Consider the following 26803-nt stretch of genomic DNA (forward strand, 5'->3'; position numbering starts at 1 on the left):
TACTCACCGACTGAAATTGAGGCCGCAGGAGTCCAGGGCACTTTCCGCTCGCTTCTTGTCCACTGAGAACAGCTTGATAATGCTGCAAAGACAAAACCCCCAGGGTGTCAGGGGGTTGAGGGATGGTCAAGATGGGGTGGGGGTGGGAGCGGGTGAGGGAAGAGAGGTGAATGGGAGTGTGATGGGGAGGAGGGGAATGGAGGGGGGAAATGGGAGGGGGGGAATGGGAGAGTGGCAAGTGGGGGGAGGAATGAGTGGGGGGTAGGGGGAAGGGGCACCTACTCACTTCTTGACAGGGATATGTCCGTCCTGGTTAACCTGCAGTTTCAGTTTGACGTACCTGTGGAGGGAAGGGGGTGAATCCTCTATTCCTAAACCAGGTGATTCACCCTCCCATCTATCACACACACCTGCTGTCTCACCCCTCCCTATCTTCTCCCCTCCCATCTCGAACCCTCCTCATCGTCTCCCTTCCTCCTGGGGTCAGATACAGAGTGAAACTCCCCCGCACCGTCCCATCACACACTCCTGGGGTCAGATACAGAATGAAGCTCCCTCCGCACCTTCCCATCACACACTCCCAGGGTCAGAAACAGAGGGAAGCTCCCTCCGCACTGTCCTATTACACACTCCCCGGGTCAGACACAAAGTGAAGCTCCGTCTGCACCATCCCATCATACATTCCCAGGGTCAGACGCAGAGTGAAGCTCCCTCGCACCGTCCACCTGCGCCCCTCCCTGACCCTTGCCCACTCACACTTTGTGGAGAAAGGTCTCTCTGGAAGCGTTGTGTGCCAAAATGTTGGTAGCCAATTTGAAGAGTTCTTCAGTCCAGACCTGGGAGTGGGAGGGGGAAGATATCAGGGGTCTCTCCACGTCTGTCCCCACCCCTTCCCCAACCCACAACCCCCAGCCCTGCCGCCACACAGGCCATTCGTCCTCATCATCGACAGCTCACAGCTGGGAAAGTCTCGGGGTTAACCCGAGATCTCCAGACCCCAAGTAAACAACACCCTTCTCTCCCTACCAGGTGAGGTGGAGTGGAGGGGTCTCCCCAGGCGGGCGGGCACACGTCTCCCCCAGCCCCTCACCTTGGCTGTCTCCTCCTGCATGGCCATGAAGTTGAGGAAGCTGATGTTGACCATATCCGAACCGTGAACTACTGTCACCATTTTGTTCTCCAGGTGCTCCTCTGGCTTCCCAAAGCCCAGTGGTTCCCTCAGCTTCGGATCCTAACAAGAGGAGAAGGGAGGGGCGAAGAGGAGGGGGGGGCGAAGAGGAGGGGGGGGGCGAAGAGGAGGGGGGGGGCGAAGAGGAGGGGGGGGGCGAAGAGGAGGGGGGGGGCGAAGAGGAGGGGGGGGGCGAAGAGGAGGGGGGGGGGCGAAGAGGAGGGGGGGGGCGAAGAGGAGGGGGGGCGAAGAGGAGGGGGGGGCGAAGAGGAGGGGGGGGCGAAGAGGAGGGGGGGCGAAGAGGAGGGGGGGCGAAGAGGAGGGGGGGCGAAGAGGAGGGGGGGCGAAGAGGAGGGGGGGCGAAGAGGAGGGGGGGGGCGAAGAGGAGGGGGGGCGAAGAGGAGGGGGGGGCGAAGAGGAGGGGGGGGCGAAGAGGAGGGGGGGGGCGAAGAGGAGGGGGGGGCGAAGAGGAGGGGGGGGCGAAGAGGAGGGGGGGGCGAAGAGGAGGGGGGGCGAAGAGGAGGGGGGGGCGAAGAGGAGGGGGGGGCGAAGAGGAGGGGGGGGCGAAGAGGAGGGGGGGGCGAAGAGGAGGGTGGGGGCGAAGAGGAGGGGGGGGCGAAGAGGAGGGATGGGGGCGAAGAGGAGGGGGGGGCGAAGAGGAGGGGGGGGCGAAGAGGAGGGGGGGGCGAAGAGGAGGGGGGGGCGAAGAGGAGGGGGGGGCGAAGAGGAGGGGGGGGCGAAGAGGAGGGGGGGGCGAAGAGGAGGGGGGGGCGAAGAGGAGGGGGGGGCGAAGAGGAGGGGGGGGCGAAGAGGAGGGGGGGCGAAGAGGAGGGGGGGCGAAGAGGAGGGGGGGCGAAGAGGAGGGGGGGGCGAAGAGGAGGGGGGGGGCGAAGAGGAGGGGGGGGCGAAGAGGAGGGGGGGGCGAAGAGGAGGGGGGGGCGAAGAGGAGGGGGGGGCGAAGAGGAGGGGGGGGCGAAGAGGAGGGGGGGGCGAAGAGGAGGGGGGGGCGAAGAGGAGGGGGGGGGCGAAGAGGAGGGGGGGGCGAAGAGGAGGGGGGGGCGAAGAGGAGGGGGGGCGAAGAGGAGGGGGGGCGAAGAGGAGGGGGGGCGAAGAGGAGGGGGGGCGAGAGGAGGGGGGGGCGAAGAGGAGGGGGGGGGCGAAGAGAGGGGGGGGCGAAGAGGAGGGGGGGGCGAAGAGGAGGGGGGGGCGAAGAGGAGGGGGGGGCGAAGAGGAGGGGGGGGCGAAGAGGAGGGGGGGCGAAGAGGAGGGGGGGGCGAAGAGGAGGGGGGGGCGAAGAGGAGGGGGGGGGCGAAGAGGAGGGGGGGCGAAGAGGAGGGGGGGCGAAGAGGAGGGGGGGGGCGAAGAGGAGGGGGGGGCGAAGAGGAGGAGGGGGGGCGAAGAGGAGGGGGGGCGAAGAGGAGGGGGGGGCGAAGAGGAGGGGGGGGCGAAGAGGAGGGGGGGGCGAAGAGGAGGGGGGGGCGAAGAGGAGGGGGGGGGCGAAGAGGAGGGGGGGGCGAAGAGGAGGGGGGGGCGAAGAGGAGGGGGGGGCGAAGAGGAGGGGGGGCGAAGAGGAGGGGGGGGCGAAGAGGAGGGGGGGCGAAGAGGAGGGGGGGGCGAAGAGGAGGGGGGGGCGAAGAGGAGGGGGGGCGAAGAGGAGGGGGGGGCGAAGAGGAGGGGGGGGCGAAGAGGAGGGGGGGGCGAAGAGGAGGGGGGGGCGAAGAGGAGGGGGGGCGAAGAGGAGGGGGGGGCGAAGAGGAGGGGGGGGGCGAAGAGGAGGGGGGGCGAAGAGGAGGGGGGGCGAAGAGGAGGGGGGCGAAGAGGAGGGGGGGCGAAGAGGAGGGGGGGCGAAGAGGAGGGGGGGCGAAGAGGAGGGGGGGCGAAGAGGAGGGGGGGCGAAGAGGAGGGGGGGCGAAGAGGAGGGGGGGCGAAGAGGAGGGGGGGCGAAGAGGAGGGGGGGCGAAGAGGAGGGGGGGAAGAGGGGGGGGGCGAAGAGGGGGGGGCGAAGAGGGGGGGGCGAAGAGGGGGGGGCGAAGAGGGGGGGGAAGAGGGGGGGGAAGAGGGGGGGAAGAGGGGGGGAAGAGGGGGGGGAAGAGGAGGGAAATCTGTGTTTAACGTGGCTTTGTGTCCAGCCGACAGGACCGTCTCAATGAGCATGGATACAGGGCTGGAGACCAGGGTGGTGGAAATGCCAAAGCCCTGTGCTCGTTTCTGGAACAGTCAGTCCTGAACAGGAATCAGGGTCCCGGAGATCAGAGCCAAACCCAAAAGCAGGCAGCAGGGACCAGAGGGCGGGGATGGGCGAACAGCGCTGCTCTGTGACATCAGGCCTCAGTCGGGCAGGCAGGCTGCCGAGGGGAGACTGTGGGGTGAACAGGAGGTGGCATTTCACCAGAACGCTGATCGGGTTTGGGCTTCTACATCACCGAGATGAGCTAGTTCTCGTGACCGCTGCGGTTTTCCCCACCCCCCCCCCCCCAAGAGGGAGCTGGGGTGGGGTCGAATCTATAGGGGTGTGGTGAGTGTGAAGTGCTGACTGCGGGCTGTATTTTGACATCCGAGATTATTTTGGCTGGGTTGCTGAACAGGAGGGGTACGGGGAGGCTTCTCTTCAGTTGAGGGTCAGTGGGACATGGACTAGAAGGGCCTGTTACTCTGCTGTTCTAGGAGAGGTCAACGTTCCTCATAAGTTAAAAATGAAACAGGCCCTTCTAGTCTGGTGCTGAACCATTTTTTTTCCTGACCTGCACCCATTCCCATTCCCGTCCAAACTCTTCCTAAATGTTAAAATGGAGCCCGTGTTCACCACTTCAGCTCGGTGTGAAGAAGTTCCCCTTTCACTCTTAACCCACGGCCTCTGGTTTGGATTTCGCCCACCCTCAGTGCAGAGAGGTAACTCATGGCATTACCAACACCCCCCCCCCACTCCCACACTGTGGACCTCCTCCTGCACCAGACTGTACAGAATCCTTAGTAATGTATTTGTTTTTTTTTAAGGAAGTTACTGGTAAATCTTGATTCCCATTGATCACTGAATGTAACGGCGATGGCGGCGAGATCTCCTCCTTCCCTCCCCCACAGGAGGACTCCTGGAAGTCGGTTTACAAGGATAGCCCAGTCCTCAGAAAGGAGCGGTGTGCGTGAATGAATTTTAGGTGAGCCAGGGGTAGGTAGCTCCAGACTCCTACCCTCTCTGACATTCCCCCCCCCCCCCCCGATCCAGCAGCAGGGTGAGGTCCCTGGCGGCTGAGGGGGAGAGTGAGTGGCCAGACAGAGCTTTGATGCAAGGTATGCCCTTTCTGTGCATGTTCGCTAGCTGGCTGTTGACCTCATGAGAGGGTGCGCCCGCACTTTGACAGGGTCAGGACGTCACCGAAGTCTCTCATAAACTTCTACAAGGTGGTACCGTGCAGAGAACATTCTGGCCGGTTGCATCACTGCCTGATACACAAGCGCCAACTCTCAGGAGGAATAAACTCCAGAGGGTTGCTAACTCGGCCTGTGGGCACCAGACTTCACTCCATCGGAAACACTGACACGAGGCGGTCTCTTAAAAAAGCAGCCTCTATCCTCAAAGACCCCAACCACCCTCTTCACTCTGCTACCCTCGGGGAAAAGGTCCAGGAGCTTGAAGATGAGCCCCCCAGCGACACAAGGACAGCTTTTTCCCCTCCGCCATCAGATCCCTGAATGAACCATGGACATGGCCTGACTTCTCGTGGACATATTTTTTTTAATATAGTAATGTTTGTAAGCTGGTTATGACTGTTTGCCCTGTGACTCTGCCGCAAAACAGCGAATTTCACGACTTGTTCGTGACAACGGATCCTGATCCTGTCTTGGTTTTTCATCCCACAGGGTTCCTAGACACCCAGGCGCACAGGCCTGGTGAGGGATCTGGTTTAGTCCCCGACCAATCGACAGGTTGTGCTGGGTTACGTGTACCATTGGCCACTCAGACAAGTGACTAGTAGTGAGACAGGCAATGGGCAAAATTAACTTCTTGTCATCATCACGATCACAATTCAGGCACTTTTCTGGGTAATATAAACCACAAGCGTCAACTTTTACCCCTCCCCCATGTTAAGGTAATTAAGAATCAGTTTAATTATAGGCCCCTTTTCCACCGGCTCGCTGACCCAGGAATTGATGGGGATGGGGTCCAGTAGGAGAAAACTGTCAGCGCACCAGCTTCAAATGGCACTTCACGCCAGGAACCAGCTACCCCGACCCTGACACCCCCACTGGCATTGCGTGCCGATAACAACCAGCCGGGTGGGGGGGGGGGAAGACGAGGGAGAGAAAGGGGACAGCAGAAAGTCACCCATTTCCAGGAGAAGGTTGACTCCCCGGGGATGAGCGCCGCGTTCGGCGGAAAAGCAGCCGGTGGCCTGGAAGAAGTGGCTTTCCCAGCCCAGGGCACTGCATGGGCCGATTAACTTGGATCCCAGTGGAAGAGGGGGTGGAGGGAGAAAGGGGCTTAAAAATCAAAAGCGCTTATTTACGGAAAATGTTCTTTACAAAAACAATTTGAGCGGGCATCATCCGGATGGCCACCTCTCCCTTTTCCTGAGCTGGCCGTGTTAACTCAAACTTTTAAACCGGTTTCATCCCCCAGTTACTGTTCTTTTGATTCCCCTGACTCTACTGCACCTTCTGACGTTTGCCAAAAGAAATGACCCCAGCCGAACAAGCTTCACTCGCGGAGATCTAATGGGAACAGAGGTTTGGCATCGCCGAATTTTGGACAGCGATCGACAACCAGGTGTTTGGATTCGATAGACAGGATGGCCCAGTTTGGGTCTCTTCGGAATTGTGGTGGGCTGAGAAATTTTCTGGCTTTATCCTTTTCAGGAGTGGCACTTCCTTTTCTGTCAGCTGACGTTAAGAGAACAGCGACCAGCCCCGTGGTTAGAACCTTCCTTATGTATCTTGTTTCAATTAGGAAACTTTCTGATTTAATAGATTTCAAGTTTTTGATCATCTGATTCTGTATTACCTTCTCCAAGAGATCTGACGCTTGATAAATTAGGATGATAAAGGTATTCCACGTTTACGAGATTGGTTTGTGGACAGTTGTCTCAGGTCTTTAGAACCAGCAAAGTTTAATTGACCAAATTCATATTATAATTTTTTTTTTTAAAGATGCTTGCAGATCAGAATCTATTTTTTTTAAAAAACAGGTTCAAATACCATATTTTCCCATGGCTGGATGCAATTCCCAAATCACAACCCTCCCAGAAGGGTTTAATAACCTTTGTGCATGTCATGCTTTCAATATCGTGCCGGCTTTCCCCTCGGTTCGATTAAAGGAACATGGTCTACAGTTTTCCAGCTCAAACCAAAATTGGGATTCTTAAATGGGTTCACACTTCTTCACTACATTCTCAACCTTCTCTTATGCAGTACGTCATCCCGCATATTTCCTGATCTAAATCCCATGTAACAGATATAACGACAGGGAAGCAACTTTGATACACATGTTCTGGTCCTGTCGACCTCTTGAGACTTTCTAGAAGGAAATTTTTTGTGTTTTGAATATTACACATTCATCTTGAACCTAATCCTTTAATGCAGTGGTTCTCAACCTTTTTCTTTCCACTCACATACCACTTTAAGGAATCCCTATGCCCGAGTGATTAGAAAGGGATTGCTTAAGGTGGTGAGTGGAAGAAAAAGTTTGAAAAGTTTTAATCATTCCTCATTGACTCGTTACGAGCACAGTTTCAGAACTCCCAGAAGAAATGGGCCAATGACAATTTTTCTCCAGCCAAATATTTCAGTCACAATCAGATCTAGAGCAGTGGTTCTCATCTTCCACTCATGTCCCCTCTCAAGCAATCCTTTACTAATCACAGAGCCCCGATGGCAGAGGGATCACTTAGAGTGGGATGTGAGCGGGACAGAAAAGGTTGAAAACGGCTGGTTGTGGAGAGAGGTCCCGTTTCCGCCCCCCCCCCCCACCCCACCACTAGTGCTCGATGGTCATAATTTAGAAAAGATCAGGTTTTCCGTGTTCTACGCTAAACATCAATTTTCATAAAATTTGAGTCCTTAGACTATTTTCACGCTCATTAAATCCATTTCTTTTGCCCACTGAATGCATTTATTTACGTACACAGTTTACCCCCTCAGTTCTAGATTCGACCTTTAATTTGATGTCAAAGCATCCCGTGGGGGAAGGAGGGAGGTCGAGTTCTTTGGGTTTTCTTCCTTTTCTTGGTCTTCCTGACAACATTGAGTAGGGGGAAGGGTTTTGTCGCCCAACGGTTTCTGTACCGGTGCTACTCGTAATTCCCGGACATCACCCAAAGGCAACAGCGATCGTAGCAAGATTAAACAACAAGCAAAATTAACATTCCACACATCATTGCAATATTGCATTACCCAAAATTGTTTTGCCAAATCTTTCCACTGAGTGGAAGCTTTTTCTCTCTATTTTTTTCCCTTTTCCCTTTAATTACGACCTCATTCTCAAAATGGTAATTGATCGAGGTTCCACAAATACTAACAGCCACAAGATTGTAGCCAAAACCACCAAAAACTTTGACTGAAGCAGCGATGGCTTTAAAAAAAAACACACACCCCGGCAGCAGCGACAATAGTAGTGCCTGCTTATTTCTGCGGGCAGTCCGAGCTGCGTGATTCGCAGTGTGGTTGTCACTGGGTAATAGTGACCGCTCTGACCGGAGCGCGTTAGAAGGGAGCATCGAGTTTTAGCCTCGTATGTCCACTGATGCATGGAACGACGAAATGTTTTTGTCGTAATAGCTAACCCCAGGGGGTATCTTTTTAAAAAAAATCAAATTTCTGCTGAAACACTGCACAAAAATTGTATCGGCAGTCAATTTTGGGGTCACCCCCTCTGACAGGATCTCCCAGTGTGGTCCCACCCCCCAGCGCCTTAGTGCATTGACTCAATTTTAAACACCGCCATCAAATCTCCCCTCATTCTTCTACACTCCAGGGAATAAAGTCCATATCCGTTTAACCTTTCCCTGTACCTTGGTTCCTGATGACCGGGCAACATCCTAGTAAATTTTCTCTTGACTCTTTCAATCTTATTGATATCCTTCCTGTAGATCGGTGACTAAAACTGCATGCAATACTCCAAATCTGGCCTCATCAACGTCTTATACAACTTCGCCGTAACTTCCCAACTCCTGTACTCAGTAATAGGTGCTCTTTGGTAGTTTAGTTTGAAATCCCACAACCGTGGGGTCTGCGCCCAAGATGGTGGCGCCTCTGATTAGCACCGGTCACAAGGGGTTGCAGACTCCGGGGGACACCAGAAGACAGGGAGATCACCCCCCTCCCACCCCGGTCTGGAAAGGAGCAGAGGAGACAGCCCACGGCGGCAGATTGGCGAGGGGGCTCTGCGGCTGAGAGACCCACGCCTGTGGTGGGCAGCACAAGGCGAAGAACCCACAGAGGGGTGAGGGTGGCTGCCGTCGGGAGACTGGCTGAAGGGGAGGCTGGGTATTGGAACCAGGGTGTGAAGGTGCTGGGGGGCGGGGGGGGGGGGAAGATCCCTGACCGCGTCGGAGGTTCGGATCCGGAGCTCAGGCCGCCGATGGTTCAGACCGGACTCTGTGCAGCCGCAGGGGCGCTGGAGGCAAATCCACGGATGCTCGGTGACTCTGGGAAGGGGGGGACGGACTCTCTTTTGCTTCTCTCTGACTGTAAGAGGTGTTTCAGGTAATTCCTGCTGACGGCAAATCTGCCGGACACTAGGCAGAAGAAATCTCATGTAAATATGACCCAGTTTTGTTAGAAATGACAACAAATTGAACCTTGGATTTTTGCTGCACTGTTTGACCTGCTGAGTTTCTCCAGCGTTGTGTTTTTAAACCTCAACCTCAGAGCCTGCGCTCTCTCGTGTTAGTCTTCCCCGGATTCCAATGCCGGGGTTCATCGGCCCCCCTCCCCTGGGGGAGGTGAGGAGCAGGAGAGATCCTGGGTTTCGGGGGGGGGTGAAGGAGGAGGGATGGGATCAATGTGGGGCTGGGTGGGACCCAACGTTCGGGACAAATACACTCTTTTTCTCCCCCCCGCCCTTTTGTTTGCCTCCGTGCTCCATGGTTTTAAATTTGACATTGCGCGATTAATCTGGACATCCCAGATTTTATTTGCAGACATTCGGTTTAAGATTCTAGCACTTTTTACACATTTCGGGGCACGTAAAGTTTGGGACATTTGGCCTCTCGAGGACTGGGAGAGTAGGAGAGAGCTGGGCGAAGCTTTTGACCACCTTTGGAGTCTGTAGTTTTCAACTGGGCTGGGCCAAGGAAGCCATTATGAGGCTGGAAACCAGGAGCAAAACAGTGAGAGATGTCACCAAAACCCTTAGGAGGACCCAAAAATCAACTCGTTGGGAACATCAGGAGCGCCCTGGTGAGCCCTGTAGTCACAAAAGGACTGGCCGCCTTCAGGGTGGGCATGACCCGGTCCTCGCCGAGTAGCTCCACAGCGGGGAGGGTCAGATCTCCTGGGAGGCAACGTCTCCAGGGGTCTGCCCCGGAGCCTCCACATCGATGCAGCCGCGATGAAGGCCCGCCAGTGGCTACGCTTCGCAAGGCAACCGAGGAGAGTCACCGAGCACTCTCAATGGGTGGTACCACGGGGGGATTTCTGGCTGGTTCCTGGTCCGAGCTCTCAGGACAGCTTCTGCTCCAGAGGGTGGTTAACCCAGCCTGTTCCGTCATGGGCGCCAAGATTCCACTCCATCGAGGACATAGACGCGAGGCGGCTTTTTTAAAAAAAAGCAGCCTGTCTCCTCAAAGACCTCCACCACCCTGTTCACTCTGCTACCCTCGGGGAGAAGGTCTGGGAGCCTGGAGAATTCTGGGAAACAAAGGGTCTTGTGGACAGATGAGGTCGAGGTCAAGATCAACCTGTATCACAGTGTTGGCGAGAAAAAGTGTGGTGGGGGGGTGGGTAAAGGAACCTGCCAAGACCCAAAGCAGAACCCCCTTTCCCCACGGAAGTGAAGCCCCTGTATTTTTGCTCACGAGTCTCCTGTGGACAGTGGCCGTTGACTCCTCACCAGGTATTGTGGGGATTTGTCTTTGTCATAAGAATTCTTCAGTCACCAGCAGCAGAGGAGGGTGTCTTTGGCTGGCCACTCCCTTTGCAATCACACCGGAACGCTCTTTCTTCTTAAGGATGCTCCTAACGAGTTGATTTTTATAAATCTTGCATTTCAGCCTCATTATGGGCTTAGCTGACTTTCACTGGCACAACTCCGGTCCTTGTGTTGAAAACTACAGAACCCGCGGTTGATCAAAACTTCACCTGGCTCTCTCCTATACCTGCCCCAACAAAGTAATTAAACATCTCCACAAACACCCAGGAAGCCAACCATCCCAAGCGTTGTGCTCCCCCGAAACAAAGTGAAACATGGCACCTGTGGGAAGTGAAGGGCGAGATCAAGAAAAAAACCACCACGGAAACTCACCTTGGGAACTTTGGCAAAGCGTCCTGTGCGAGTATCTCGAATGCAGCAGGTGTCCAGCAGGTCGACTTCCTGATGGGAGGGGGGGGAGAAGGAGAAGAGGGAGGTGTTACTGGAGGGGAGAGAGAACCTCGTGGGGGATTTAACATTGAGAGACATAGGCCTTTTTGGCCCATGAGTCCAAATAATCGCTTTTGAAGGGTGGGGGTGCCCAAGAGAAATCCCCCAGGTCACAGGGAGAGCAAACACCTGACAGTCCGCGCGGGATTTGAACCCCAGTTCACATAAACCCCATCATACAGTGGGCAAAGGGCCAAACTAGGCGTGGGGCCAGCACGGGTCCCACCTCCCAGGGGTATGGTGCCCCCCTCGCCGACAATGCCTCCGTAGGCTCGCCGACGATGCCGCGGCGGTGGGCGGGAGTCAGAGGACAGGAAGGAGGTGGAGAGGGTGGCACGTTTAAGTCATCGTGCTGGAGAATCATTCCCAGACCCAACACATCGTGAGGAGAACACATCAGCACTTTGACTTCCTTGGATGTTTGCATAGGTTTGGTGTGACACCGGAAACCCGGGCAAATTTCTATAGAGGCACGGTGGAAAGTGCGCTGACCGGCTGCGTCACGGTCTGGTGCTGGGGACACCAATACCCTGAGCGTAAAGCCCTGAAAAAGGTCGGGGACACAGCCCAGGACGTCACAGGCAAAACCCTCCACGCTATCGGGAACATCTAAGGGAAACTTGGAGAGAAGCAGCGACCATCAAGGGTCCGCGCCACGCAGCACATGCTCTATTCTCGCTGCTGCCATCAGGAAAGAGGTGCGGGGCCACAAGACTCGCACCTACCAGGTTCAGGAACAGCAGCTACCCCTCCACCAACAAACTCAACAACAAACTCAATCAGGGGCCCGTTTAAGAACTCTGACATGCCCTTGATTGATTTTTTTTCTCTGTATTGCAGTTTGTTTACATGTGTCCGTTGAGTACAGTTTCTTGCACTGCCAATTTGTGGTAATTCGGCCATGTCCACAGGAAGAATCTCAGGGCCATGCATGATGTCAAGACTGTACTCTGACGGTAAATCTGAATCACGCACAAGACCTTCAATCAAGACTCCCCATTGTTCCATCAAGGGAGACACACTGAGACCCTAGGGGATAGGAAATGGGCAAGTGAGGAGAAGCGTTGGGCCCCTCAAATGGCCATGGACGGCACCTCAGCATTCTGGGACGTGTAAGGCAATGCCCTTTGAAGCATTCTGGGATACAGAACAGCAGCTGCCCCGAAATGTGACACCTCGTGGTGGGATGAGGAGTGGCTCTCACACACCAATGTGGTGGAGGAGGGGGATGATCGTCAACTCTTCCCATGGACCCCCACCCCTTCCCATTCACCCCCCCCAGCCACCACCACTTCCTGTTCACCACCACCCCTTCCCGTTTACCCCCGGACCCCCAACCATTCCTGTTCACCCCACAGACCCACATCCCTTCCCACTCAACCCCCATCCCTTCCTATTCACCTTCATACTCCCCACAGAGCCCCACCGCTTCCCATTCCCATCCCCACAGATCCCACCCCTTCACCCCCATGGATCCCACCTCTTACCATTCATCCCACACTCCCCACAGATTCCCACCCCTTCCTATTCACCCTCAATGGCCTCCCCCCGTCAACAGGAAGAGAAGGAGGCTGTGGGTGGGGTGAAAGAACATGCTCCAGCTCAGGACAGCAGCTCAGGGCAGAGTTCATGTTTAGCGACTGGACTGTTCCTGGCATAGAGACAAGAGGGTGTGGGGGGGGGTTGAGCTCCCCCGGATGGACTGTGATCCCTGCTATCTGAACCACTCCCCGACAACACGGTTGCTGATCCAGAGGTCAACACCACAGGGAGCCTGAGGCCTCCTTCAGTCGTGTATGGAGGGGAGTGGAACAGGAGGGGGGGGGGGAGGGGAAGGAGAGGGGGAGGGAGGAATGCCCAGGGGGGAAGTGATGAACATCCCAAAGGGGGTGGGAGGGAGGGAAGTCTGGAGGTGTGGAAGGGGAGAGAGAAAAGGAAGTCTGTGGGTGGAGGGGCTGCAGGGGGAGCAGAGCAGGGGAGAGGGGGTGGGGAAGAACTGCCCCACTCCCCGCACCCTCCACGTTCAGCCCCCGCAAGGCGGCGGGGGGGGGGGGAGGGGGGGGAACAACGTCTACCACCCCCGCTGCTTCGAGGGCCATTTTGCCTCTCCAACCTGTCCATGAGGTTGGGACCTCGCAGGCCTGCAACTCACCTCAGGCATCCAGTGTGTGCCAGAGTCAGGCCCCATAGTTTTCTCCACCCTGCAATCCCAACCTCTACCCCCAGTTCTGCCCCACTGTGCCACAGACGCCCGGTTCTGGTGTCACGGACTCGATCCCCACCTCCGGCGCTGTCGGTGCAGAGTTTGCAAGGTCCCGCCAGCCCCTTCTAGGATGCTGCCACACGAGTATTAATCCCTCCAACCCTGCCCCCTCGTCTACCTGCAGGTCAGGTAGTAGAATGTGGGGGTGGCAGAGTTTGATGGGATGGCGGGGAACCATCGCAAGTGAGAGAGAAAGCAGACGTTGGGATGAATGGCTCTACAATGTTGTCTGTAGGTGGAGCAGAGAGAAGATCTGCAGAGGGGTGGGGCATAGAGACAGAATAACCCAGGGAAAAAAAAATGTGGGTTTGGGATTTCACCACAAGCTAGTATGAGAATGATGGACAGAATGGCCTCTAACATCATGAGGCATCTCAGAAGGTGAAGGGTCACCCCCCTCAACTTTCCCTCCATTGTCGCTGTCAAATCAGAAGGCACAAATCCCATGCTGTCTGTGAGAAGTTTGCACATTCTCCCCGTGTCTGTGTGGGTTTTCCCCAGGGGCTCTGGTTTCCTCCCGCCCTTTGAAACGCATCGGGGGTTCCAGAAATCCAGATAGTGATCTGGAGGGTCCAGGGGTTTGCAGGCCTCAGGGTGACTGTTGCCCCTAAAGGATCCCAGAGAGGATATCCCCTCCCCCAGGAGAGGAGACTCAGGAGACTGACCCATCCAGACCTTCCCCACCGTCAGGCAGAGGCAGATAATTAACTGCATCTCGCTGCTTCCCATTTGGTCAGGAGGACTCTGTGGCCAGACTCAGGGGAAGAGAGCCTGGGGGTGGGGAGAGAGAGAGGGGAAGCTGGGGAAGGGGGATGGGTAAGTGAGGCATGAGGTGGCGAGAGAGTGAGCAAGAGAGCGATGGGGTGAGCCAGAAGGAGGTTGAAGTGGGGAGAGGCGGGGAAAGGAGCAAGCCAAGGAGAGGGGGGGATATAGGTAGTGGGAGAAACCTAGTAGCTTCCGAGACACCTAATTGCAGCCCAGCAGGCCCCAATGCGACTAGCCCCATCGAACAGACTGCTGCAGCACAGTACAAACCCTTCGGCCCTCAATGTTGTGCCGACCCATATATTCCTTCCCACAAAAGTATTAAACCCTCCCTACCCCGTAACCGTCCATTTTTCTTCCATCCATGTCGCCACCTCTCTTAAACACCTGTTGTAGGCCATCAGGACCATGGGTCTTGGGGTTGGGTCAGGCCTGGTGCACCCACATTTCCCAATTTCTCCCTCTATGATTCTCCTTCCCAATCCCCCAACCCACTCCCCAACACCATGTCGGCCAATGGCCCCACAAGTTCAGGAGTGTCGAGTCTCTAACCCCACTAACCTCCGTGTTCAGCGGGCAATGGCAATGGCAGACCCAATCGAGGCGCCCCCCCCCCGCCATGATTCCCAGGAACTGTCTTGGGGGGGCGGGGTGGAGAAGGTTCTGACAGAGCCAAGTCCCAGGCTCCAGATGACCTACAACAGGTGAGGGGCCCATCCCGGGGTCTTGTAGGATGACGTGGGGGAAGGAGGCCGTGATTAGGCCTCGGGCCTGGTCGCCTCATTACAGGGAGGATGGGGACGCTGTGGAGAGGGGGCAAAGGAGATTCACCAGGATGCTGCCTGGTTTGGAGAAGGTGTCTGATGAGGGCGAGATTCGTAGAGCCGGGAGTTTTTGGAGTGTGGAAGGATGAGAGGTGAGTGAATAGAGGTCGATGGGATTGTGAAGGGCATCGATAGGGTGGACGGCCAGCGCCTGCTTCCCGGGGTCGGATCAGCAAACACCAGAGGACATCTGTGCAAAATGAAGGGAGGGAAGTTTAGGGAAGACACGTCAAAGGGTCGGGGGCAAGGATGGTTAGCGGGAAAAGGTCGGGGGGGGGGGAAGGAAGATGCACTGTTGGTTACATCTCCCCTTCCCTCCCTAGTCATAAACCATTCTGGCCTCGAGGAAGGATGGACTGGCTTTGGGGGCGGTGCAGTGGAGGTTCACCAGGTCATTTCCAGGTTCTGCCTACGAGGAGAGATCAAGTCATCTGGGATGGGACTCGGTGGGATTTAGGAGGAGGAGAGGGGATATAGAAACATAAAACATTAGAGATAACATTGAGGTGGGTAAGTTGTTCCCATGGTTGGGGGAGACCAGAATGAAGGGACGTGGCCCCAAGATCCAGGGGAGTAGATTGAGGACAGAGGTGAGGGGGAATCTGGGCGGGGAATCTGTGGAATTCGCTGCCCATTGAACCAGTGGAGATGACCTCAGTAAACGTATTTACGACAAGGTTGAGAGATTTTTTTTAAAAACATACAGTAAAAGTCCCAAAGTCAGGATTGCTCGGGAATTGGTTGGGTGTATATCCACGGCGCTAACACAATGCACACAGGAACACCAAAGCTGAGAGTTCATGACACGTCCGGATTACCGGGGATGGGGTCCAGAGCTCAAGCAAATGGATTTCCGGGACTTTTACTGCAGACAGAAAATTAAGGGAGGTGGGGAACAGTTGGCGGAGACAACCCTATCATTAGATCAGCCATCGCGGCACCGGCTTGAAGGGCGGGATGGCCAACTCCTGCTTCTATTCCTCACGTCAATGCAAAGGGAGTGGGAGGAGAAGGAGGGAGCAGGAAAGAATGCGAGATACTGTGCAGGCTGGACTGACATCTGGGCTGTAAACACTTCAGCCGAGCAGAGCTTTTGCGGAGCGCAGTGGGGTGGGGTGGGGGGGGGGGGTAGAGAGAGGGCACTGGCTGGTTTGCTGCGAGAGATGCGCTGGCTGATTGACAGCCTCAGCCGCACTTCTCCGGACGGTGGGAAAATCTTTCCCTGTTCTGAAGAAGCTCTCCCCCGCCCCCTCAACTGAACATAAACTGGCCGCCAAGCAGGGAAGGGGGATGAAAACCTTGGATAAATGCCCAAGAATGTTGCCAGCAGCAAAAGCCACTCGAATTCTTCAGATCGCAAGTTGGGTGGGGAGGGGGGGGGCAGGGGTGGGGGTGATGAGCCAAGCCCTGGGAATTCTGCAGCTAAATTGGACCCTCCAACACAATTTCCTGCTGCCCCAGACAAGCCCAACTTTTCATTCGATTTAGACGCACAGCGCGGCAACAGACTCTTCCAGCCCGCACTGCCCAATTATACCCCATTAACCTACAACCCACCCCCCGGTATGTTTTGAACGATGGGAGGAAAACGGAGCCCTCACCCCTGCCCTGGGGGGAACCCCACAAACAAGCCCCTGATGCATTTGGACCCTGGCGCCGTGGGAACGTCAGGCTGACCGATCCGCCCACTTCCCCACTCACCCCACCCCTTCCCCCGCATCGCCGTCCACAGCCACCTTCCTCGCCTCGGGCCTTTTGCACATTCGGGGGGCTTGGGAGGGAGCAGGCAGGGAGCAGAACGGTTCAGCCCATCGTGAATGTGCTAACCCCTCCAGTCTATGACGTCCGGGCAACGTCCTAATAAACCTTCTCTGCCCTCTATCTTATTGATATCTTTCCTGTAGTTCGGTGATCAAAACTGTGCGCAATTCTCCAGGACAGACTTCAACTCGACACGACAGACTTCAATCTTTCTCATCTTCAGCTGCCCCCCACATGGGCCTGTTCCCATCTCTTCATTAACTGCTCCCTCCCCCCTTCAATTCCACCCTCTGCAAGTCACAATTCATCCCTCCTCATCCCTGGCCTCCAAAGGCCTTCACTCGTTGCGAAAGCCCCTCCAAACGAGCATGGGAACAAAAGGAAAGGGGAGGAGAGAACCAACCCGTGGGTGAGAAATGGCAAAGGGGGGGCAGTAAAAGGCTGCATCTCACCACGTTCTGGCGAGGGAGGGGTTAATTCCCAGCCACTTTCTCATAGGCTCCAGATACAGTCAGACTCCTGCTCTCACTCACTTCCACATCCCAGTCGGAACTGAACGAGAAGTGTGAACACACCAGTCCTCGATTGGATCTCCCGACTACCAGCACTAAGCAGGAGGGTCCAGACTGGGAGCAGACTAATTGGTGAACAGTGACTGTACAGATACCCCACCTCTCTGGGACCCACACACTGGCAGGGGGGGGAGGAGGGGTCCCCCGCACTCCGGCCCTCACCAGGGGGAGCGGGTCCCCCGCACTCCGGCCCTCACCAGGGGGAGCGGGTCCCCCGCACTCCGGCCCTCACCAGGGGGAGCGGGTCCCCCGCACTCCGGCCCTCACCAGGGGGAGCGGGTCCCCCGCACTCCGGCCCTCACCAGGGGGAGCGGGTCCCCCGCACTCCGGCCCTCACCAGGGGGAGCGGGTCCCCCGCACTCCGGCCCTCACCAGGGGGAGCGGGTCCCCCGCACTCCGGCCCTCACCAGGGGGAGCGGGTCCCCCGCACTCCGGCCCTCACCAGGGGGAGCGGGTCCCCCGCACTCCGGCCCTCACCAGGGGGAGCGGGTCCCCCGCACTCCGGCCCTCACCAGGGGGAGCGGGTCCCCCGCACTCCGGCCCTCACCAGGGGGAGCGGGTCCCCCGCACTCCGGCCCTCACCAGGGGGAGCGGGTCCCCCGCACTCCGGCCCTCACCAGGGGGAGCGGGTCCCCCGCACTCCGGCCCTCACCAGGGGGAGCGGGTCCCCCGCACTCCGGCCCTCACCAGGGGGAGCGGGTCCCCCGCACTCCGGCCCTCACCAGGGGGAGCGGGTCCCCCGCACTCCGGCCCTCACCAGGGGGAGCGGGTCCCCCGCACTCCGGCCCTCACCAGGGGGAGCGGGTCCCCCGCACTCCGGCCCTCACCAGGGGGAGCGGGTCCCCCGCACTCCGGCCCTCACCAGGGGGAGCGGGTCCCCCGCACTCCGGCCCTCACCAGGGGGAGCGGGTCCCCCGCACTCCGGCCCTCACCAGGGGGAGCGGGTCCCCCGCACTCCGGCCCTCACCAGGGGGAGCGGGTCCCCCGCACTCCGGCCCTCACCAGGGGGAGCGGGTCCCCCGCACTCCGGCCCTCACCAGGGGGAGCGGGTCCCCCGCACTCCGGCCCACACCAGGGGGAGCGGGTCCCCCGCACTCCGGCCCTCACCAGGGGGAGCGGGTCCCCCGCACTCCGGCCCTCACCAGGGGGAGCGGGTCCCCCGCACTCCGGCCCTCACCAGGGGGAGCGGGTCCCCCGCACTCCGGCCCTCACCAGGGGGAGCGGGTCCCCCGCACTCCGGCCCTCACCAGGGGGAGCGGGTCCCCCGCACTCCGGCCCTCACCAGGGGGAGCGGGTCCCCCGCACTCCGGCCCTCACCAGGGGGAGCGGGTCCCCCGCACTCCGGCCCTCACCAGGGGGAGCGGGTCCCCCGCACTCCGGCCCTCACCAGGGGGAGCGGGTCCCCCGCACTCCGGCCCTCACCAGGGGGAGCGGGTCCCCCGCACTCCGGCCCTCACCAGGGGGAGCGGGTCCCCCGCACTCCGGCCCTCACCAGGGGGAGCGGGTCCCCCGCACTCCGGCCCTCACCAGGGGGAGCGGGTCCCCCGCACTCCGGCCCTCACCAGGGGGAGCGGGTCCCCCGCACTCCGGCCCTCACCAGGGGGAGCGGGTCCCCCGCACTCCGGCCCTCACCAGGGGGAGCGGGTCCCCCGCACTCCGGCCCTCACCAGGGGGAGCGGGTCCCCCGCACTCCGGCCCTCACCAGGGGGAGCGGGTCCCCCGCACTCCGGCCCTCACCAGGGGGAGCGGGTCCCCCGCACTCCGGCCCTCACCAGGGGGAGCGGGTCCCCCGCACTCCGGCCCTCACCAGGGGGAGCGGGTCCCCCGCACTCCGGCCCTCACCAGGGGGAGCGGGTCCCCCGCACTCCGGCCCTCACCAGGGGGAGCGGGTCCCCCGCACTCCGGCCCTCACCAGGGGGAGCGGGTCCCCCGCACTCCGGCCCTCACCAGGGGGAGCGGGTCCCCCGCACTCCGGCCCTCACCAGGGGGAGCGGGTCCCCCGCACTCCGGCCCTCACCAGGGGGAGCGGGTCCCCCGCACTCCGGCCCTCACCAGGGGGAGCGGGTCCCCCGCACTCCGGCCCTCACCAGGGGGAGCGGGTCCCCCGCACTCCGGCCCTCACCAGGGGGAGCGGGTCCCCCGCACTCCGGCCCTCACCAGGGGGAGCGGGTCCCCCGCACTCCGGCCCTCACCAGGGGGAGCGGGTCCCCCGCACTCCGGCCCTCACCAGGGGGAGCGGGTCCCCCGCACTCCGGCCCTCACCAGGGGGAGCGGGTCCCCCGCACTCCGGCCCTCACCAGGGGGAGCGGGTCCCCCGCACTCCGGCCCTCACCAGGGGGAGCGGGTCCCCCGCACTCCGGCCCTCACCAGGGGGAGCGGGTCCCCCGCACTCCGGCCCTCACCAGGGGGAGCGGGTCCCCCGCACTCCGGCCCTCACCAGGGGGAGCGGGTCCCCCGCACTCCGGCCCTCACCAGGGGGAGCGGGTCCCCCGCACTCCGGCCCTCACCAGGGGGAGCGGGTCCCCCGCACTCCGGCCCTCACCAGGGGGAGCGGGTCCCCCGCACTCCGGCCCTCACCAGGGGGAGCGGGTCCCCCGCACTCCGGCCCTCACCAGGGGGAGCGGGTCCCCCGCACTCCGGCCCTCACCAGGGGGAGCGGGTCCCCCGCACTCTGGCCCTCACCAGGGGGAGCGGGTCCCCCGCACTCCGGCCCTCACCAGGGGGAGCGGGTCCCCCGCACTCCGGCCCTCACCAGGGGGAGCGGGTCCCCCGCACACCGGCCCTCACCAGGGGGACGGGTCCCTCGCACACCGGCCCTCACCTGGGGGATGGGTCCCACGCACACTGGCCCTCACCAGGACGGGTCCCACGCACACTGGCCCTCACCAGGACGGGTCCCACACAGACACTGGCCATCACTGGGGTGGGGGGGGTGGAGAAGACGGCTCCCACACCCACTGAATCAGTATGGGCCAAATGCCATGGCAACCAGGCCCCAAACTACTTGCTGAATCGCACGGCGTCAAGTCTTGAGACACAGGAAGTTTCCCAATGCCCACTTCCTGTTTACATCCTTTGGCACGCCAAGATTCTGCATGCTTGACCGCCTCTCTGACAGAAGGGACTCCTTGCTCTGCAGCCAGTTGCCTGGGAGGTTCCAAACCCTGGGAACACCACCTCAGCATGTCACCCCAGTCCCCTGTGGTCTTCAAAACCTTCACGGGGGGGGGGGTAAGAGGTGGGCAGGGAATCCCGGATCACCCCCACCTGCTCAACGCAGCTCCAGGTTCCTGGGAAATCAACTTCGAAGCAGGAGATTCAAAGGGGTCGGGTCACCCGAGGATCAGGGATTCCGTCAGATTCAGCCTGTTGTACAAGCTCGACACCAAATCCAATGTGCATACTCTGGAATATGCTCCGCCCTGTCCCATCACACACTCCCGGGGTAAGACAGAGAATGAAGCTCCCTCCACACCGTCCCGTCACACACTCCCAGGGTCAGACACTGAGTGAAGCTCCCTCCGCCTCGTCCCATCACACACTCCCAGGGTCAGACACAGAGTGAAGCCCCCTCCAGTTCATCCCATCACACACTCCCAGGGTCAGACACAGAATGAAGCCCCCTCCAGTTCGTCCCATCACACACTCTCGGGGTCAGACATAGAGAAACTCTCCTTATGAATTAAACACGAGTTTCTATCCCCCTCCACCCCGGTCGCTGCTGTTCCCTCCCTCAACCATCACTTCCCGTCTTTTGACCACCCCCCCCCCTTCCACCCTTTAATTTGAACAGCTGCCCACATTTTGTCTACACCTTGATGAAGGGGCTCAAGCCAGAGACGTTTTACTTAATTTTCCGGGCAGTCACCACACTGTTACAGCTGTTCTCAGGCTCTTGAATAAACCCCAGGTTGGTCATGCGCTGACTGTCATCCTTCCGTCAATCTGCACTGTGTTGGCCTCTGTACTACCTCTGGAACATCAAGTGGACTGCCTCCCTGGCAAACGCCTGTCTGGCGCCATCTCCGACTTACATTGTTCTGTCCAGTCCAGTACAAGAAGAATCCTTGGGGATCCACTCGCAGGGTGACCAGGGTCCGGATCGGAGGGTCCTGGGAAAAAGGGATGCAGGGATCACTTAATTTGAGCTGAAAGAACCAGGAGCAGAGATAGGCTGTTCAGCCATCGAGTCTACCCCACCAATCAATCACGAGCTGATCCACTTACCCACTCAACCCCACTCCTCGGTGATGCTAATCAATAACCTGCCAACCATGGCATTCACAACCACCCGTGGCTGAAGAAATCCCTCCACATTTCTGTTCTGAGTAGATGCCCCTCAATCCCAAAGTTGTGCCCTCTCATCCCAGACTCTCTCACCTGTGGGGGAACAACCCTTCTCTGTCCACGCCTTTCAACATTCATAATGTTTCAATGAGATCTCCTCCCCCCACCCCCCATGGAGAGTGGGACCAGGCTCCCATCCCAGGAATTGCCCCATGCCCTTTCTCCCCTGCATCGGGTGTCCCAGACACCAGAGGTTGGGAAGGAGGTTGACATCCACGTCTCGGGGGTGGGGGGGGGGGGTGGGAGGATTTATCCAGGGCGCACACCCTAGGGACAGGAGTCAGGCCCAAGCACAACCTGAAGTCCCCAAACCAGGTCAATGCTGGAGGAAATCAGCAGCACCCCCTCCCCCCACATCCAGAGGAGGGACAGGTACAGGGCCACGTTTTGGGCCTGAGCCCTTTGTCAGGGTTCGAGCAAAAAAGCAGGCAGGAGGCAGAATCAAAAAAAACTGGGGGAGGAGTGCAGGATGAGGGGCCAAGGTGGATGCCACAGGAGGGCGGAGGGAAAGGAGAATTGGTCGGTGGAGGGTGTGGCTCTGGGAATGCAGAGCTGGGGGAGGGTGCTGGAGGGAGAGAGATTGCACGCACTGGCAGAAGGGAGACATGGAGAAAGACGTGCTGTGGTGGGCAGGTCGCTAATGGAATCCAGAGAAGCCGCAGTTAACGCCATCCAGTTAGAGGGTGCATGGATGAGGAAGAGGAGGGGCCGTTCCTCCAATTTGCAGGCAGTCTCAGTCTGGCTGTGCCCGAGACCGTGGACAGACACGTCAGTGAGGGAGCAGGACTGCAAACTGAAATGGACGCCCACTGTGGATGGGGAGGGGGTGAGGGGTGGTAGAAGCACATTGGTGAGGCCACCCCTGGGGAACTGAGTGTAGTTCTGGTCTCCTTCCTTGAAGAAGGATGGACTGGATTTGGAGGTGGTGCAGAGGAGGTGGACCAGGTCGGTTCCAGAGTCCAAGAGGGTAGAGTGACTCACCTGGGACTGTCCTGATCAACAGATAAAATGAAGGGGAGAGATAAAAGCAGGGAGGTTGTTTCCACTAGCAGGTGAGTGTGGAATGAGGGGACACCCTCTTGAGATTCGGGACAGAGATGAGGAGGAATCGCTTCTCCCAGAGAGGGGTGTGGTGGGGTGAATCGGTGGAATTCTCTGCCAGAGGAAGGAGTGGAAACCAACTTTGGCGAATGTGTTTAAGATGCTGACAGATTTCTGAAGAAGTGAGGAAATTAGGAGATCTCAGGAAGGGGTGGGGTGGGGGCTGGGGGCCCACATCCAGGATCCTATTAGCCCCTTTTAAACACAGAGCGTGAAAGCTGCCTTCTGGGCACCTCGGGAAAGAATCACAAGGAGGAAGCCTAGATTTGCCTGTCTTTGGCCCACAAGGCGGCTTCCCCAGCAGGCCATGCTGACGGGCATACCATAGCTTTGCAGCATCAAAGGGGCTATTGACTGGGGGGGGTTCTACGTCAAACACGAGGTGGTCCCCAATCTGGGATGAGATGCAGAGGGTTGGGCTTCCCTCCCCCAAGACTTCCCCATCCTTGCCCTCCCCCCATCTGCGCTGACCAACGAGGGCATTTTAACCTCCCACCACCCACCCTGTCGTCTCCAGGGAGGGCGGACACGGCGGGAAGGGCACAGGCTCCTAACCTTGGCAGGGTCCAGGAAAAAAATAGCGGCGCTAGGAAAGCGGAAGGCAGAGACTGAGCCGTGGTCCAACCGCCTGGTCCTGGCGCCAATGGCGTTTTCTTTTTAAATCCTGCAACTACAGCGGGGGGGGATTTGAGTCTGAAGGGTTCCAGACTCGGGGGGGGGGGGGGGGGAGGGGAAAAGGTAGGTGTCTCTTAGAAGCCCCTAATGATCCAGCCTCCACCACCAACCTCTGGCAAGGTATTCCAGGCCTCCCACCACTCTCTGTGGAAAGAACGTCCCCCTGATGTCTCCCCGAAATGTTCCTCCCTTCACTTTGCACGGACGCCTTTCTCCTACAGTAAGGGGCACTGGGAATTATTCATGGTGACTTTTTACAGGGGTGTCACCACAGTTGGCATCACCCAGAGCGGTAACTCACCACCCATATCAGACCACACAGGATCCCTAGTGACCCTTTTTTTGGCACCAATGTTTCTTGTAATTCCTGTACATAGAAACATAGAAGATAGGAGCAGGAGTAGGTCATTCGGCCCTTCTAGCCTGCTCCGCCATTCAATGAGATCATGGCTGATCTTAAAGTTCAGTACCCCGTCCCCGCCTTCTCTCCGTAACCCCTAATTCCCTTATACTGAAGAAATATATCTAATTCCCTCTTAAACATATTCAATGAACCTGCCTCTACTGCTCTCTGTGGCAATGAATTCCACAGATTCACCACCCTCTGGGTAAAGAAATTCCTCCTCATCTCGGTCCTAAATGGTTTGCCTATTATCCTTGAACCATGGCCCTGGGTTCTGGACTCCCCACCACTGGAAACATCCCTTCCGCATCCATTCTGTCCAGTCCTGCCAGAATTTTATATGTCTCTATGAGATCCGCTCTCAATCTTCTAAACTCCAACAAGTACAATCCCAAATTGCGCAATCTTTCCTCACAAGTCATTCCTGCCATTCCAGGTATCAGTCTGGTGAATCGCCTTTGCACTCCCTCCATTACAAGAACATCCTTCCTCAGATAAGGCGACCAAAACTGCACACAATACTCCAGGTGTGGTCTCACCAAGGCCCTGTACAGCTGCAGTAAGGTATCCTTATTCCTATACTCAAACTGTCTTGATATGAAGGCCAACATACCATTTGCCTTTTTAACCGCCTGCTGTACCTGCATGCTTGCCTTCAGTGACTGGTGCACAAGAACCCCTAGGTCTCTCTGCACTTCCCCATCTCCCAATCTATTGCCATTCAAATAGTAATCTGCCCTCCGGTTTGTATTAAGTGGATAACCTCACGTTTATCCACATTGTAGTGCATTTGCCATGTATCTGCCCAGTCTCCCAATTTATCCAAATCACACTGGAGCTTCCTGACCCCCTCTTCAGTGCACACAACTCCTCCTAGCTTAGTGTCATCTGCAAATTTGGAGATATTACATCCAATCCCCTCATCTAGATCATTAATGTAAATGGTGAACAGCTGGGGTCCCAGTACAGATCCCTGTGGCACCCCACTGATCACCGCCTGCCACTCAGAAAATGAGCTGTTGATCCCAACTCTCTGTCTTTTATCTGCCAGCCAGTTCTCAATCCACTTCAATACCTTGCCCCCAATCCCATGAGCCTTGACTTTGCATGCCAGTCGTTTATGTGGAACCTTATCGAAGGCCTTTTGGAAGTCCAGGTACACCACATCCACTGGCTCTCCCCCATCTATTTTACCTGTCACCATCTCAAAGAATTCCAAGATTTGTCAAGCACGATTTACCTTTCTGTCCGATCCCTTCTCTGCTAGTCATATGCTCCGCTGTTACATCTTTAATAATGGATTCCATCATTTTGCCCACTAATGATGTAAGGCTCACCATCCTATAATTCCCTGCTTTTTCTCTACCCCCCTTTTCAAATAGTGGGGTAACATTAGCTACCCTCCAATCCATGGGTACTGATCCTGATCATGGCTATCACAGTGAGATAAACAACGAGCAAAATTAAAATTACACCTTCCAATCACACTATTGTACACACGGCCGAAATGCATTTACAAATACTAACGATCACAATATCGTAGCTAAAACACCTGAAAATTTGATGTAAGCGGTGACTGTAAAAACCCCTGCAGCAACAAAACCAACAGCACTTATAGGCAGTCTGAACTGCGCGATTAGAAACTTTGTTGTCATTGGGTAATAATGACACCGCATTAGAAGGTTTGAAAACTAAATGAGTGTGGAGTTTTAGCCCCATCGATGCTGAAGAAAAATGTTTTTGATGTTATCACAAACGACAGAGAGTTTTATACTAAATTTTTGCTGAAGCACGTCAGAAACATTTTATAGACAGTAAATTTGGTGTCACTCCCTCTGATGGTGCCCCCCAGGGCCATCCGCAACCCCCCACCCCACCCCGTGACAACAGTGTCCTTACAGAGGCAAAAATTGAGGTTTGTCACAAACGTTACATGTTTAATGCATTATTAACATGACAATAAAAGGAGCCTTCGAACCTTCCGAAGGGGACCAGAGGCAGCCGACTAGCAGGAGACACCGAGCTGACGCATCCCTCACTTGGGGTGGGGTGGGTAGCCAGAGCTTCAGGGCAGCAATGAGCATTTGAGGCCAAACTATGCTGGAGGGGGGGGGGGTTTTAAAAAACACTAGGCTTTACAGCATCCCTGGGTTCGAAGGGAGGGGTGTGGGGACCGGGGAGGGGGGGGGGGGGAGGGGGGGCGCGGGAGACGGGGAGGGGGGGCGCGGGAGACGGGGAGGGGGGGCGCGGGAGACGGGGAGGGGGGGCGCGGGAGACGGGGAGGGGGGCGCGGGAGACGGGGAGGGGGGGCGCGGGAGACGGGAGGGGGGGCGCGGGAGACGGGGAGGGGGGCGCGGGAGACGGGGAGGGGGGGCGCGGGAGACGGGGAGGGGGGGCGCGGGAGACGGGGAGGGGGGGCGCGGGAGACGGGGAGGGGGGGCGCGGGAGACGGGGAGGGGGGCGCGGGAGACGGGGAGGGGGGGCGCGGGAGACGGGGAGGGGGGGCGCGGGAGACGGGGAGGGGGGGCGCGGGAGACGGGGAGGGGGGGCGCGGGAGACGGGGAGGGGGGGCGCGGGAGACGGGAGGGGGGGGCGCGGGAGACGGGGAGGGGGGGCGCGGGAGACGGGGAGGGGGGCGCGGGAGACGGGAGGGGGGCGCGGGAGACGGGGAGGGGGGCGCGGGAGACGGGGAGGGGGGCGCGGGAGACGGGGAGGGGGGCGCGGGAGACGGGGAGGGGGCGCGGGAGACGGGGAGGGGGGGCGCGGGAGACGGGGAGGGGGGCGCGGGAGACGGGGAGGGGGGGGCGCGGGAGACGGGAGGGGGGCGCGGGAGACGGGGAGGGGGGGCGCGGGAGACGGGAGGGGGGGCGCGGGAGACGGGGAGGGGGGGCGCGGGAGACGGGGAGGGGGGGCGCGGGAGACGGGGAGGGGGGGCGCGGGAGACGGGGAGGGGGGCGCGGGAGACGGGGAGGGGGGGCGCGGAGACGGGGAGGGGGGGCGCGGGAGACGGGGAGGGGGGGCGCGGGAGACGGGGAGGGGGGCGCGGGAGACGGGGAGGGGGGGCGCGGAGACGGGGAGGGGGGGCGCGGGAGACGGGGAGGGGGGGCGCGGGAGACGGGGAGGGGGGGCGCGGGAGACGGGGAGGGGGGGCGCGGGAGACGGGGAGGGGGGCGCGGGAGACGGGAGGGGGGGCGCGGGAGACGGGGAGGGGGGGCGAGGAGACGGGGAGGGGGGGCGAGGGAGACGGGGAGGGGGGGCGCGGGAGACGGGGAGGGGGGCGCGGGAGACGGGGAGGGGGCGCGGGAGACGGGAGGGGGGCGCGGGAGACGGGGAGGGGGGGCGCGGGAGACGGG

General features: G+C 59.0%; 1 protein-coding gene across 1 annotated transcript; it reads right to left on the reverse strand.

Annotated features, from left to right (window-relative positions):
- Positions 1 to 7: 7 nt before the first annotated feature.
- LOC138751219 (1-phosphatidylinositol 4,5-bisphosphate phosphodiesterase beta-3-like) lies at positions 8 to 23262 on the reverse strand (the record flags this gene model as incomplete). The annotated part of the gene is made up of 8 exons (XM_069913259.1): positions 8 to 82; positions 287 to 340; positions 757 to 836; positions 1091 to 1231; positions 10623 to 10691; positions 20959 to 21036; positions 22928 to 23025; positions 23158 to 23262. Coding segments are annotated over 8 exons (700 nt in total), but the record flags the coding sequence as incomplete, so codon positions are not given.
- Between the last annotated feature and the right edge of the window lie 3541 nt (positions 23263 to 26803).

The sequence above is a fragment of the Narcine bancroftii genome, unplaced genomic scaffold (assembly GCF_036971445.1).
Source record: "Narcine bancroftii isolate sNarBan1 unplaced genomic scaffold, sNarBan1.hap1 Scaffold_849, whole genome shotgun sequence".
NCBI classification, from domain to species: domain Eukaryota; kingdom Metazoa; phylum Chordata; class Chondrichthyes; order Torpediniformes; family Narcinidae; genus Narcine; species Narcine bancroftii.